The sequence below is a fragment of the Cygnus atratus genome, chromosome 1, assembly GCF_013377495.2.
Source record: "Cygnus atratus isolate AKBS03 ecotype Queensland, Australia chromosome 1, CAtr_DNAZoo_HiC_assembly, whole genome shotgun sequence".
Classification (NCBI taxonomy): domain Eukaryota; kingdom Metazoa; phylum Chordata; class Aves; order Anseriformes; family Anatidae; genus Cygnus; species Cygnus atratus.
Window position 1 is genome coordinate 68,792,793 of NC_066362.1, and position 13,983 is coordinate 68,806,775.

At 43.1% G+C, this 13,983-nt stretch overlaps 1 protein-coding gene across 7 annotated transcripts in view; it reads left to right on the plus strand.

Moving 5' to 3' along the window:
* Nucleotides 1-10,530: 10,530 nt before the first annotated feature.
* Nucleotides 10,531-13,983, plus strand: part of PLEKHA5 (pleckstrin homology domain containing A5) — a 168,207-nt gene continuing 164,754 nt past the window's right edge. For 4 of the 7 annotated variants that reach the window (XR_004779300.1, XM_050710483.1, XM_050710471.1 and 1 more), the window contains exons 1-3: nt 10,658-10,794; nt 10,911-10,987; nt 13,498-13,555. Coding sequence is in view for 6 of the 7 variants with exons in the window: in XM_050710483.1 (XP_050566440.1) it covers nt 10,697-10,794; nt 10,911-10,987; nt 13,498-13,555 (233 nt within the window). In the remaining variant the exon portion in view is untranslated. Of the gene's footprint in view, nt 10,795-10,910; nt 10,988-13,497; nt 13,556-13,983 lie in introns of all 7 variants that reach the window. The other 3 variants (XM_035550794.1, XM_035550796.2, XM_035550795.2) reach the window with 2 other exon arrangements.

Here is a 13,983-nt window from a genome sequence, read left to right on the forward strand (position 1 = left end):
CAAGCTCTGCTTCTACAGCTAACTCTTTCATTCCTGGCAACCACAGTAAAAGTGGCTGAGAATTTCTTATATTATTCTTGGAACGTCTTTCTTTTCTCTAGTTTCCTTAGGAACTAGCTATAAACACCTAATATATATATATATGTGTGTACATTGTCTAGTAATACTGCACATGTGCAGAACAGAATCAGGTCTTTTTCAGATCTGCAACAGAACAGTTATGTATTTTTTCCCCAGTGACAACTGCTCCAAAACCAGTTTTATCTTTCCTCCACTTACATTAATGCCTGTGTATTGTGCTACTACCAGCTCCCTAGCCAACATTTAATATAGCTTTACTAGGTGAGTGTAGAATCTATAATCTTTTCAGATATACAGCTGTAACACTTGTACATTTTTGGCACAAGTGTGTCTTGCACAACTGTTTCAAAATCTATTTCTCATCCATTTAGATCTATCTTTTGAGCAATACAGTGTTATCTGCCCCACTGTGTTATCTCCCATGGGAATGTGGAAGCACCTTCTGATGTCAGTCCTTTTGGGATGGTTTTCAGTATTTTTAGCTACCTGCATGCTGCTGCAACATGGTCACATACTGCTGCCTTCCTTCCTGTCACCTGTGCTGACTGAAGCCTGCAGCCTGAAGCCTGCAGCCATGGCCTCTTCTAGAGTTTCTTCTCTTTGGAAAGGTGTTCTTGTGTGAGCACTGCTATGGCACTAATATTATACTGGAAACATGGCTTTCTCATTTCTCTCCTCTTTCTTTTCTTTTCTTTTCTTTTCTTTTCTTTTCTTTTCTTTTCTTTTCTTTTCTTTTCTTTTCTTTTCTTTTCTTTTCTTTTCTTTTCTTTTTGACTCACTGTGTTACTGAAAATGTATCTTCTGCCAGTGGCATGAAAAGTGCTGCTGCTTTACACAATCTCTTCACTAGTGGTCAACAATTTCTGAAAGGGTTCCCTTGCATAGCTGAACTGGCAGAAGATTTATTTTGTTGTTCATGATCACGTACACAGCACTGAACAACTCTTGTTAAAAAGCATATTCTTTGTCTGTGCTTTGTTGCAACAGGCACTCTTTATGTGTGGTGCTTGAAACAAAATCTGGCTATCAAGCAGGAACCAAGCATCTCCTTTCCTCAGTAGACTTTCTCTTTTCCTTCAACATTAGAAAAGGGACACACACACATAATAACAACTGCACTGCCCCATCTCCTGCCACAAATATTAGGACATTCATTGATACTCTTGTGGCTTCTTTGAATGCAGTTTAATACTCCCACTAGGGTTTACATAGCTGCTTTGGCACGGTGGCCATGTGACAGGGAGCTCCGCTGCTGCAGCTCGCTGTGAAACACCAGCAGTCTTTGGGGCCTTTGGCATACTGCTGCTTACTCCTGTTTTCTGTTGAGCAGGGTTGCTTCATTCCTCCGTGCTTTTGCAATCCCCTCTGTAGTTGTCTTTTTTATAGGATCTGTTTAAACGCCCTTCCCCCTGCCTTTACTCAGGAATTTTTATTTTCTTTTTCTATCATTTCCTGAGATTCTGGATTACTTAATTTATTTCAGATTCCCAAGTGTTCTCTTTGTCTTTCAAGCTTTTTGCAACAGCCTGACCTCACTGAGATTTTCTTGTGTTCTTCCTAATTTGAGAATAGTATCCAGCTTTTGCACATGATGCTTTAAGAATAATAAAGCATGGTGACAGAGCTTTGAGAAGATCATCTCTTTGATTTGCAAGTCTGCCATAAGCTTTCTTGCCCTTTCTAAAACCTGAAATATTAAAAAGTTAAAACAGAGTTTAATGTTCTTGGTAGCTTGGCTGATGGAAGGAAGAAGGGTGTGGTGAAATGGCACGAGGAAAGCAAAACTGAGTGCTGATTTGGAGATAGAGAAGAACTGAGCTAGACTTGCAAAGGAGCACAGATCTCAGTGCAGAAATGAAGTCATTGGCTACAGAAAGAGCTAAATGGAAAGCCAGATGTCAGTTGTAATGGAGGGCTTAGCACAGGAGTGGGAGAAGGATGGTGTCACATGGACATTAAAGACAGAAAACAAGTGGGCAGGTAAAAAAAGAAGTGATAGCCATAACAGACTGGCAGGAGGGATGTGATTCATATCACCATTCAGACTCCTCTGGAAACCAGCTGGAGGTGCAGAGTTTTGCAGAAATTATTACAAGAGAGGGCAGGTGCACAGCCAATGCTGGAGAGAAAATGCAGCCTTTGGGGAAAACAAAGAGCAGAGGAGAGGTCATTCTGTCACAGCTTACTTGCTTCTGTGCAATGCTGGTCCTCTTTAGAAGGAGCAGAAGTGCAAATGGAGGGAGAGAGAGTTCAGGTTAAAGGAAAGCATTGGGAGAGGCAAAGATGAGGAGGAGGAGGCAGGGTCCAAGGCAGAATGGGTGTCAGCTACCCTTAGAGCTAGAAAAGGGAGTTGAGAAAGAGAGGAAAAATGAGAAAGTAAAGCTAGTGGGAGCAATGGAGCAGCAAGACAGAAAGGAAATAGGAATAAAATGGATGTGTTAGTGAAAGGCAGTATTTAAAACACTGAACCTTTGTTCAGGACTGCTATTTTCTGTGAGATTTCTCTGGTGGTAAGGGAATTGACTGGTGAGGTAAATGAATTAAAGAGTGGAGGGAACTTGATGCAGGAAACAAAAGCAATTCTTCTTAAGCAAATAATAATAATAATAAAAGCTTTTGAGTATTTAATACCAAATACTGAAGGTGAGGAGGAACTACAGAAACTGCAGGGATGCTAATTCTAAGTGAATAAATACCCTAAACATTTTAAATATGCAGAAATTGTGGGTGGGGTGGAGAGGAATATTGCTGAATTAAAAATAATAATTTCAGAAAATGGAAAGTATAATGATAAAAGCAAACTGCTAAAAATCAGGCTGGGTTAACCTTTGCTACAAGCTGGGAGAAATGGAAATAGATGTTTGGAAAAAGAAGAGATGTATTAATGGCAATATTTAACCAGGGAGCTAGAGAGTTGTGATCTATGAACTCCTTCTAAGTGCTTAATGAAAGATAACCCTGTTTGTGAATACAAGCCTGCCGCACGAGGCTCCTGCCTCCTCTGGAAAAAAGAGGTCCACAAACCAAAAGAGGTTGAAAACCACCTGAGCGACAAAATCATGTGAGAACAAATAGCATATGACAGAACTATACGAGCATAAGACTTAACCTCCGGACCAGCAACTTAGATTATGCGAGAACTAAAGAGACAAATGACGTGGTGACTGGTTGTACCCGAGTGAGCGGTCGCCCTTGAGGATGGAGCGCTCTCCAGTACAGCAATACTTGTTCTTAGCAACACTTGGTACCAGCCACTGCCATAGTGGAGCATTTTTAGCTTTTCCTTCACAAATTCCTACCTGTCTTGTATATTTATAACTTTTACATATATACATGTGCTACTATTTTGTTGTATTAAAAATGCTTTTGTTATCAGTTACTGAGCATTTTCTTTAATGCACCTGAAAGCAATATATGTGAGCATGAGCAGAGGCCAAAACAGAAGATGGTATGGAAAAACAAAGGACTAGAAGTCGTAAGTGGAGAATATTATGGAATAACAACTAAAATTTCACAGCAGATTGCATTATCCAGAAATGAAGAATATGGTTCGAGAAGATTCAAGCAAATAATGTAATTTTTCTTAAAAAAAAAAAAAAAAAGTAGGACTGTTGAAAAGGAAGATGAATTAAAGTAACTGTCTTTTTGAATACTGCAAAACCAAAAGCACTAGACTGCAAATGAGAAATTCTGTGCTAGAGATTTAAGAAAATATTGTGCTCTTCGAAAGACTGAAATACTTGAGACATACCAGTATAACCGAAACTGAAAAGGAGAAAACTTCAAGATACTTACAATGTTTGAAAGTACTGTCAATCATGTAACTTTCAAAATCAGATCTGAGATCAGAATGCATGAGGAATCTAGAGGCCCAAAATTCAGAAAAAGGCTTCTAGAAAAATATAGTTTTAACTTAGTAAAGACTGTGAGAATGAACTTGGCCACAGAACAGAGCTATATCTGAAAGCAACTTTTGAAATGCAAGCTAGCTGATGCTACAGAACTACATCACAAAATAAAGGTGCAGAACAGATCTGAAGACTCAGAGGTCAGGCCTGAAAAATTGTAATCGGAGTGAATTTGCAAGAAGTAATGGAAAAGACTGGCTGGAAGAAAATACAGACTGTTGCTTTCTTTCCCCTTTGCACAGCTGTATTCATATGAAGCAAAACCATTTTGCAAAAGCTTCCCATCAGTGACTACAAGCATCTTCGAAAGAAATAGTGTGAATATTGCTTATGGGGATTCTTTGTGGGAACTGTTCAAAAGGTGGCTGCGTTTTGGATGGGATTTGCAGTTTACAGTGTAGGTCTTTACTTCTGCCTAGGGTAGGATCCCATTGTTATTTAGGGAGTGCTAATCAGTGTAGTCAGAACAGTTCAAGGTGTGATTCACCTGACCAGACAGAGGCACCTGCATGAGAATGAGATGAACTGCACCATATACTATATTGACTGTATTGACCTGCTCACTGTTGATGTAAAAGTGGCCTTGGGAAATACCTTCATAAATATCAGTTGGACACAATTAGGTAAGTAAGGTTTCAGTAACACTTTTGTAGCTATATTTCCATCCAGAACAAGTAGGTAAAACTCATGTCACGCAGTGAACAAAACATTCTTATTGTGGCTGTAACAAAAATCAGATGTAAACGTGTAAAATGTAAAATGTAAAAATCAGATGTAACGTGAAGGGATGAAACTGCCCTACCTACCACTGGAAGAGCTGGTACTATGGAAGAACAGGAGACCCCAAAGATAAAAAAGTATGTATGTAGGAAAGTTTTAAGTAAAGGAAAATATAGCAAAACAAGCATACAATTTCTAGCAAACAGTCCAGTTCAGGAAGAAAGTGCTAATATGATAAAAGGTGAACCCTGTTAACAATATAACAAGTACTGGAACAGATACTAGCTTGTGTCTAAATATACACAAGAAACCTTTAGATCAACAAGTTGAGAGCTGTCCTGGATTTGTCTATGATGCTGGAAAAAATACAGACTAAGAATAGATTACTTATCTCAATATTCTGCCATAGCATTATTAAAGAATATAACCACTACACCGGTAATCATACGTCTAGTCCATAAAGACTGGCATACATATTATTCCCACTGTGGTAATAACAGAAAATGGAACATGATTTGATGTAAAATATCTTATAAAAATAGTATCACTCAAAGCACTTCAAGGCCAAGGTATCCACACTGTACTTTTTTATGGAAAATGGCATCGAGATTGCAACAAGGATGTCTAAAAAAGTCTCAAGGATCAAACCTACACTATTACTTTGCATTACTCTAGGAACAGGCGATCAGTTGCTGAAATGCTTACTGAGGACAGCTTCGTTGTATAGTTGCTAGTATTAAATGGATACCACAAATTCTTACTAGACCCATTTAAAATATATAGGAAATAATGCACATGAGAAAAGATCACACAGTGAAAGCCTTTGTAACTACAGGGCTGTGTATATCTTACATAATGGCAATCCACAGGTGAAGCCTTTCCAGAAACTCCACATGAAGTTTTACCTTATTTGTTCATGCTACTACTGAACAAAGACAATTCTTAGAAGGAACACCCCGTCTTCTGTTTCCTCCAGAGCAGAGAAAGCTTCTGCATCTCCTAGAATTTGAAACGGAGCAGGTTTTTGAGGAGATGGGCAGCAGCAAAGGACTGTGTGAAGAAAAGCAGATGCTGAAGTCTACCAGATACTGAAAAGATCTGTAAAACAGAGGAGCCAGCTGAGAGACAGAGAATTTGTATGTGTAGTACAGTATATGATTTTCTTCTGGATGATTCAAATGAGAGTATTATTTGGAAGATGAAATTTCCTGGCTTAAACCAGTTGTGGCTCACAACCACTAGTGAGAGGACAAGTGGGATATTCAGATCACTGTATTTCTCTCACAAATCATTTCCTTTTTAATATTAATTTAACCTAATCATAGTAATAAATGTGATAAAAAATGTCCTTCAACTGCTCTGTGAAAGTTACAGGCAACCACTTGACTTGTTTTGGTAGCTTGAGGGCTTCCTAACCTAGAAGTCTGTGAAGTTGTGGGAAAAGGAGAAGACGAATCCAGCAAAGCAGCTCTTGATCTTGAGCCTCGATCTTTTCTGAGATGTTGAATATGATACGATCAGTAAATGAAACATGAAGACCCGATTGTAGCATCCATCATCTCAGGCTGGATGACTGGGCCAAGAAGCTCATCATGGGACACATGACATGGACAGTAGGGCAAGCAAGTCTCTGAAGTTACAAAAGGAGTGTTCTCTGTTCAAAATTGCAATATTTTTCTGACAGGACAAGGCTGGTTTGGAGAGTCATCAGCCGTTTCGCTTTTCTGATGCTTGCCAGGAAAAAGCAAATCTCAGGCTCTTCCCTTGGAGTTTGCTCTGCATTAATTGACAGGATCTTTAAAGAAATTAAATGGAAAGTAATTGAATTCTCATATAAGGATTTATTGTCCCAAAGGGAAGAAAACTTTTGCATAACAGGACATTACAGGGAAGTCATTAATTGCAGCTATAAAAAAAGTTTGGAAATAAACCAAACTGTTTTATTATTATTATTATTATTATTTTCTGTTGAGCCCAGACTAAAAAGCTTATTTAACTGTAAATATATACTTTATTGCCTGAATAAGTGCAGGCTTTAGCACTGTGTCTCACAGACCAAAATCAGTCTGCTAGAATTTCTCACGCTGATGGCTGAGAGGCTAATGACCCACAGCTTGTTCAGCTAGATTGATGCTTTACACTAACCCAGAAGAGGACTACTGTGCCACTTGTACCAATGACCCCTAGAAAAACTTGCAGCTTTCAGAGCTGCAAGACATAGACCAGACATAGACCAGAAGCCCAGAAGTGTTACCAGGCTCTTTATTTACAGCAAAGAGAGGCTCCATTCTACCAATGGAGCAGTCTGCAGAGACTGTCTTAGGCAGCTTTTCTTTATCTTTCTCGTTTCCTCTGACCTAGGCTAATTGTTTCTTGCGTCTACACAAAGACACTGTAACTTCTGAGAATGTCAGTCAGTCTATTGGATGATTTTTTTTTCTCCCTCTGTCATGAGTGTACCAATTGTTGGATAGAGTTGTTGTGTGACCTCAGGACAAGTTGGATCAGCTTATTGATCTGATGGGAAGTGAATTATTTGAGAGGATTCATGATTTATTTTCTACCAGATTAGCAAATGGACCTAATTCACCGTGGGCTGTAACATCATTAGGGAGGCAAGAAAAACCCTCGTTTAGGGACGGGGCATAAAAGGACCCCACACTTCAGAAGCAGCTTCCTCATTAGAATGTGCAACATAAAACCACACCCCTAGCAATGGTCTTTTCTTGCAATGTTAAGCTTTATATTGTCTTGCTAGCTAAACAGCATGAAAATTTAAAGTTACAGCTCTGTGATATAACCTCATCAGATTTGATTCATATTGATGGAATACACAGAACCAACCCTAATGAATGCAAGCCTGTGAACAGGTTTTAGGTGGAGTGTCAGGACTGCCATCCACTCCCTGCTTCAGAGCCTACTGGCTTTGCCAAATGCTCTGCTTAGCTTTAGCCCTCCTTTTGTTGGATCACCACATATTCATTGTCACCTTGTACCTGTTGGGAGAGGTGTGGGTGGATTTCTCTGAGTCTTATTCAATGAATGTTCTCCCAATGCTGGTTTTTAATTAATCCCATTTCAAGGGATTCATTGTTTTGTGGGCAGGGTTCTTTTGCCTCAGGAATTTTAAATATTTTGATTATGACTACATTATTCAGCTGAAATGACTTTTTCAGAAACGAACTTAGTGGTCTTATGTCTTCCCTGATCCTGAGGGAGTTGCTGGGAAAGCTACTGTCCTGAAGAGGTGGAAGAGGAAGAAAAATGGTGGGCTCAGATTGAAGAAGGATTGGAAAGAGTTCAGAGGAACCAGATTTTCACTTTATCCCAAGCTCCCAGAGATGGGTGGCCAATATACTGACGGCTCTGCTCCTAATCCTGCCTCACACACACAGCAGCAACATCCTCCATCCACTTCCCATCAATGACGGGAGCAGCAGGTATACCTGGCCTTACGGGCAGAAGGCAGAGAACAGTTGTCTCAGTGGCAGTCACTGCTCGAACAGTTCCTTTTCAACTCTTCTGTGGAAAGGAGGTGTTGGCCAGATGGGAATGTCCTGACGGATTTCTCCAAATCTCACAAATCAGATTGACCAATTTCACATTTGGAATCATTAGTCCATTTTTATGGTTAAAAAAAAAAAAAAAAAGAACAATGAGAAAGATAAAATATGTAATATGTTAAAATATGCATGGAGTTGTTATGGTGATATAAACTGTTTTTAAAAGAGATTTTTACTCCTGGATGGCATGGCTTTTTAAAAGAAAATTATTCTTGAGTTCCTTTTTTAAAAAGCACTCAAGCACTTATCAGACTGTAGAAAAGACACACTCTTAGCAAACTTTGTGAAAACTCAGTGTGTGATTTGCTTTTAGCAAACTTTTACACTGAGTTTGAAACAGAAGTTTTAACTAAAAAGAAGTTTTCAGAAAGGAAAGCTGTCAATGCGAATGGCACCAGCCTGCACAAATGATGCAGGTGTAGTTTCGCTCATACTGTTTGGAGTTCAGGAGCTCCATTCCACACAACGACAAAACTCTGGGCTCCCAGAAATCAACATGAGTTCATGGTGCATGCCATCTTGCAGATTAATTCCTGTAAATACAGTCAAAATGTGCCTTCTATATGTTCCAGAACTAATAACACCAGATTTTACTTGATGACTGTTTAACACAAAATGCACAAGAGTCCTTGAACAATGGAGCATCTTCCATCACTGGATGAGCTCCCAGTTCATGAGACCAGTAAGTCATGTTACCATCATGTAGCCCAATAATTATATTTGCGAAATAATGTGACTTCAAAGGGAGAGGTGGAGCACCTTCGGTATACTCATAGAATAGTCTCCACTTCAGAATAGCTTATAGCTTGGAGGAAAAGCATTCTCCTGGGAAGAGTGGTATGGCTTTGAATGCTCTTCCTCCTTCAGGCTGAAAGAGGTTTTCTACAGTGTTCTTGGTGATGACGCTGCCGCCAACCTGTTTGCTGTGAGTTATACAGAAACTAATCCTGTAAATCCTTCCTAGGCGTGGCCTGACTGCAGCCAATTTATCAGGCCTCTCTGTGGGAGACTTCTGCAGAGGAATACCTTGTCTGAGGATTCAGCCAGGCTCTGTCGTACTTCAGGTTATTACACTCTTGGTTTTATCAAGAAGGCAGCGATTGTAAATATATGCAAAACAGAAAGAAGGCTTCAAGGCAAAGAACTGGCAAAATTTAGTCGCCTAAGGAAGGAGTTTGGAAAAGAACATGCCAAGGTTCGGAAGGATTTGTTGTACCTAAATTCTACCTAACGCCTGATTTATTTTATGAACCTGGGTGAATGTAATTCTTGCTGTGCTGTACGTCCTCCTCTGCTAACAAAGACAACTGATTGTGCACGATGGCAGGTACCCGGCGTTCTCAAGATCAAGAGCACTTGCTCTTTGCTTCAGTAAGGTTGCACGAGGGAAGCTGGCACACGATTACCACCTCATGAGCCCAAAACACATGCGATTTTCCCCACGCTGTCACCAGGCAGCCTTCCACAGCCCTTCAGTGGAAGAGTCATTTTTCAATTTTACTTGACGTCCAAGTGCGCTTGCTCTTAGGAGAGAAGGGAACTGTTTGTAGAATAACTTGTGTTTTCCCCAGTGCGTCTCTGGTAGTCTGTAAATCTCAGGTGCCGTCAGCGGTGACTGGTAACGTTGGGCAGGGAGGCATTCTTATCTCAAATCCAGTTACTTTAAGATAACAATGCCTGCCCATGTGTTCACTGCTCTTCAGGGCTGGAGCGTCTTGTGCAGGACAATTGGGTTTTAGGGCTTTGACCGCAAGGTGTGGTGGGGAACAAGCCACTCGGCGACTTGTTCTGTCAGATTTTAATTTTCCTTAACTGTTCAGAACAGGAGACAGAGGAGGGCGAAGCTCTCAGCTGTGAATCTCAAACGTTTCCGCGGACGCAGGAATGTTGTCAGCAGGAACACTTCAGGCTTCCCAGCCCTCCTCGTTTTAGGACACGTTTTTGTACCGCAAGCTCCCCTCAGAAACACCACGACCACGACAGTTTTATTAATTTCTCTTTTTTAACTTAAATCGAAGCCCTGCCTAGCTCAGTTAAAACGCACGCACACTCGGCTTGTCCCCGACAAACACCAACACCCAACCGCCTTCCCCTGCCTCGGCCCCTCGCCAGCCGCGCCGTGGGCCGCCCCCCGAACCCCCCCCGCCATTTCCCTTGCCCCGCCCCAACGTCCGGGGGTGCTGCGCGCCCCCGCGGCGGTCGGGGCGTGCCCGCTCGGGGGCGTGCCTTGCCGCCTCGCCCCGCCCCCTCCTGCTGCCCCCGCCCCCTCCCCAAGGTGTTGGCGGCGGCGGGGACGCGCTCGCTCGTGCCCGCGCGCCCCCTCCCCTCCCTCCCTTCCTCCTTCCCTCGCCCCCCTCCCCTCCCCTCCCGCTCCCCCGCCCGGCTCTCCCCGGCTGCGCTGGCGGCGGCGGCGGCGGCTCGGCCATGGCGGCCCCGGCGGAGCTGAGCGCGGAGCGGCTGCGGGCGCTGCCCGGCAGCTGGAGTTACGGGATCAGCCAGGGCGGCCGCGTCTTCTTCATCAAGTGAGCGGGGCGGGGGGACGGCGGCAGCGGGGGGAGGGACGGGGGCCAGGGGGGCACGGAGCGGGGCCGGGGGGTGCTGCGCTCTCCTGACTCGCTCCGTGTGTGCGTCCCCGCAGCGAGGAGGCGAAGAGCACGACCTGGCTGCACCCGCTCACCGGAGAGGCCGTGATCACCGGGCACCGCCGCAGCGCAGGTAGGACCCCGCCCGGGCCGGGGGGGGGGGGGTGGAGCAGCGGGGAGCCCCCCCCGCCCTCCCCCGACATGGCCGCCCCTGCTCCCGGGGCTCGGTGCCCCGCGGTTTCCCCCCGCCGCCGCCCCGTGCGTCCCCCCCGCGTTTCCTCGCCGCCCTCCCGCTGCCGGGCGGGGACCCCCGGGGACCCCCGGGCGCTGCCCACCCTGCCCGGCGGCTCAGCCCCAGGGAGCAGCGGGGCTCCCCCGAGGAGCGCGCTGAGCGCCCCCAAAGCCCTCCCCTCCTTCCCCCTCCGCTCCCGTCCCCGCGGAGAGCGGGGGTGGTTTCCCAGTGACAGGGGGGAGGTAAGGCATCGAGACACGAGGGATGGGTAACTCGGTCCTGCTGCTGCCGCTTGCTCCTCCTGGAGAAGTAGGAGGAGGAGGAGGAGGAGGAAGGCTTGCCGAGCCCCAGAGCCCAGCCGTGCCGCTGGGAGGTGGTGGAGGGCAGCTCTATGGGCGGCTGTTTGTCTGCGAGCAGCCGCTCAGTTGGGCCTTATCGGGTTGTTTGCTGTTGGGGTTTGCTTAGGGCTTAGGTGTCAGGAGATCGGAAACAGCCCCTTCGAAAACTGCGGGCAGTCTTGCGTGAGTTGGGAGCAGTTCGAAAAGCCGGGGCTTCTGGCTGGTGGAAGGAACTCTGCAGCTCAGCCTGCAGCGAGGGGCTGATGCTTGGGAGAAGTCATTTAGTGCCAGGAAATAGAATTGCTGATTGCTATCGGGCTCCTCTTTTCCCCACTTCCAGTACTCAGATTAATTGAGAGACTGGCTTTCATCTACAGCAGTACGCATGGGGGCAGATGTATGTGAAGTGCTCTGCTAGTTGGCCATTAATATGAGCTAAGTATTAATTCCCTTTTTTTTTCTTCACACTGCGAGCAGTGTCTCCGTTGACTGATGGTGATTTACCATTAATTCTCCAAGTGTCTCATTTATTTTGGCCATTAAGTGCCTTCTAAGGGAAATGCAGCTTGCTTTTGAGTATCTGGAGTACTGTATGTAACCTAGGAGAGTTATTATCAGGTAAATTAAACTTATTTCCGAACACATAGCGAGGTATGACCTTGGATATACTGACCATGATTTGTAGATCAGATACTGAAGTACCTGCAAAACAAACTAGTTTCTGTGTTTTCCTCATTCATGTGTATGTTAATTTGTCTCTCTATGCGTAGATACAATCAAACAGATTAGTTCTGGGTTTTTTATCTTGTTTTGTCCTGACCGTTGTTTTGGAACCTAGTCAAAGTAAGTTCAAGACATGTCTTCTCTTAAGAGATGATTTTTGAGTGAATAAATTTCTCCTGGAAACTATTGTGAAGCTTTTTAGTAAATAATACTGTGAAATACATACTAGATGATGAGGAAAACATTGTCCTTTAAAGTGAAGTCCTCCTTACTTCTGGAGGTATTCAGCCCTGGAAAGGTATTCTTTTTGCAAAGTTCTTCTAGCAGCCATAAGTCATTCTGCCAGAGAGTCTTCCTGTTTGATGTACTTTGCCTTGTGTCGCTATCAAGGCACCTGGATTTTCATTTCTTCTAGAGAAGACAGAGGTGAAATAAAAAAAGTCAGCCAGAGCAAATGAGCAAACAGGAAAGGTCATGTGATCCAGACTAAATATTTTTTTTTAAACCTGGGAAATATATCGTTGCTTTTATAATTCAGACAGTGAGCCATACATTTCAATTACTGCTTTTAACAACTGGAGCACACTTTTAATGGTAGTGATGCATCTAGAGTTGCATAGAGGTGATTCTTCGGCATCTTCACATTTTCCATTGCATAAGGAAACAACTAGTTTAAAAAAAAAGTTGACCATTAGTGGTTGGTAGTTGTTGTTGATGATGTTTTTTCCAGAGAGATACTTTCTTTTGTGTCTGGGCTCTTGACTCCTGAGATAGAGAGGGAAAAGATGTACGCACTTCCTCCACTAGATTTGCGTTGAAAATTATTCTCATGTGAAATTGAATAGAGTTGTAAACACTGCAGGAACACTTGTTAGTCACATTGGTGGTGGAATTATGCTAGTACAAAATAGCTCTGTGGTGTAGTTGATACCATGCCTGTTAAGATGCTTGCAACTTGCATGTAACGCAAACTCAGTAAATTGATTTCGCTTAGATCTTTGTCTGTCAGGTGATTTGATGCTACTGAAGTTCAAGGCAGAAAGAACTCATGACAACAGTGAGTTCTAGTTACTGGGCAAAGGAAGAAACATTGCTACATAAGACACGCTTAAACCTTTATCGTTTGAGAAATCCAAATCAGATTTTTCTGCATATTGCTTGTATTAGATTACCGAACTTAAACTGAGAGGCAGTATTTTGAGTCAATTTACAAATACGTGTTTGTAGGACTAGAGCTTTCAACAATCTGGAATAAGATGCAATATTTTAACTACCTTAGTCAAGGACTAGACCAGTATGGCTAGCATCATTTCAAAAGTTAATTACAATGTTTTGCTACTTGTTTTCCAGACTTACCCACAGGTTGGGAGGAAGCTTACACTTTTGAAGGTGCAAGATATTATGTAAAGTAAGTTGAGTGTTTATCTGTCACAATACTATAGTTTTAATTAGTTTGTCTGAATGTCGCTGTAGTCTTGCACATATGCCAAATGAAATTTGCGTGTTACCGAAAAGGAGTGTTCAAGCTTGTCAGTGTATGAAATTCTTTGTTAAAGAAATTCTGCACAGATAAAAACAATTTCTTGAGGTTTTGTGTTAATGCTTTTAATGTTGCTGAAGTATTCAAATGAAATTTCTGCTATGAGTGTGACCAACTGGTAACAAATGTCTGTGCAAGTCAAGAAGACCTTGCGTTTTTCTGCATATTTGACACTTGTGTGTATGCACTGTCACATCATAAATGCTTTCAGAAAGGCAAGATCTTATATTGCTATTGGGAGAAGAGGCTTGATTCAGCCCTACTCTGTAGTAATTACATTAAGGCCACTCTGAATG